At 26.0% G+C, this 1,475-nt stretch overlaps 1 protein-coding gene across 1 annotated transcript; it reads left to right on the top strand.

Moving 5' to 3' along the window:
• On the top strand, nt 1-444 carry LOC115034884. Its single transcript, XM_029492395.1, has one exon. It carries the CDS (start codon nt 77-79, stop codon nt 323-325), a length of 249 nt encoding a protein of 82 aa, XP_029348255.1. The 5' UTR covers nt 1-76; the 3' UTR covers nt 326-444.
• Nucleotides 445-1,475: the final 1,031 nt, after the last annotated feature.

Below are 1,475 nucleotides of genomic sequence, written 5' to 3' on the forward strand. Positions count from 1 at the left end.
TCTTTCAATACTTTATTAATTATTACCCGAAAGGTAAATATATTTTTCTGTTTCCTAGAATAATAAAGAATTTAAGATGGCTGATGGTGAAAAGTTAAGACGTAAGATGATTTTTCCATATACATTCACATCAAAGGTTGTACAGTTTCCCTTCAAACTACACTTCAAGAAACATTGGATGTTCCCATGGTTCATTGGAGCAAGTGTAATTGTTTCACCCATATTTTATCTTCTTCAGAAAGCTGCCAACTCTGAAGCTAATGTTAAGTTATGGGCCGAGAAAAGGAGGAAAGAAGAGGAACATTACAAACATAAGTGGGGTTAGACAAGATTGTCTAACCCTTAATCAAACATGCATTATTAAATCTATAATCTGGTTTGTATTTTGATACTCGTCATATATTTTATAAGTTATTACCTAATACCTACCTTATAATAGTTATAACTTGGCTATAATTTTAAAATTTTAATTATTTTTTAATGCAGTTATAATGTTTTAAAATGTTCGCTATTGTGTATATATTTAAATATTATCATCTATTTAGGTAGTATTAGTATTATTATTAACTATAATATGACGACATGTAAAAAAGTATATATTATACAAATTTTGCGTTTGAAATATTAGGTGTAATTTTCTAAATTGTTCCCCTTTTTTATCCTTAAATTTTTTGTTATGTTGCCTACATTTGCAGTTCTAACATTACAATTTTAAGTATAAATAATTATACATTCTTGATTGAGTATTCATGTTCTGATACTAAACAATGTACCTATATTATTATTAAGTAAAAATGTCTGGAAATTCCCGTATTTAATTATTTTATATTATTTTCTTCCTATACAAATTAACAAGTAAATTTAAACTTATAACAGTTAGGTTATATTAATGAGAGTTTCAGATTTTCATTACATACGTGGTACACGCCATTACAACCATTTTATCCGATATTCGTGAGGATTTCCGGTGGTATTAGTAAAATGGATCCCTGTATAGGGTGCACAAAGTATCGGATGCCGATGATTTAATTGTTATGAAATATTGATATTATTTAACACGTGTTTCAATTGTTTATATTTTACTAAAAACAATAATTTATTGTACCTGTCTGTATTGTGATATTATAACCAACTAGAATTTAGTTAATTTTAAAATATAATGAATGAAAATACTGCAAAAAATAAAATCATGTAATATATTGTTCAGGTACCTAGGACACTAAGAATATCAACATTGTTATTTTCTTATTAAATGCATGTTTACTATTAATTGAACGAGACAAATATCAACTATAATTATTATGTTTTATATGAATATATAACACACGTAAATTGTTACAGAAGTAGCAGTTAGTTCAGTGCTATACTGGATGATTCTTTTATCATAGAACACTCATTATTTCAAAAAGTATACATTTTTTTGAAAATATTTTTTTACATAGTTTCTAGTTGCTTATAAAACAACGTTTTTCTTA

This window comes from Acyrthosiphon pisum, unplaced genomic scaffold (genome assembly GCF_005508785.2).
Source record: "Acyrthosiphon pisum isolate AL4f unplaced genomic scaffold, pea_aphid_22Mar2018_4r6ur Scaffold_21425;HRSCAF=23957, whole genome shotgun sequence".
NCBI lineage: Eukaryota > Metazoa > Arthropoda > Insecta > Hemiptera > Aphididae > Acyrthosiphon > Acyrthosiphon pisum.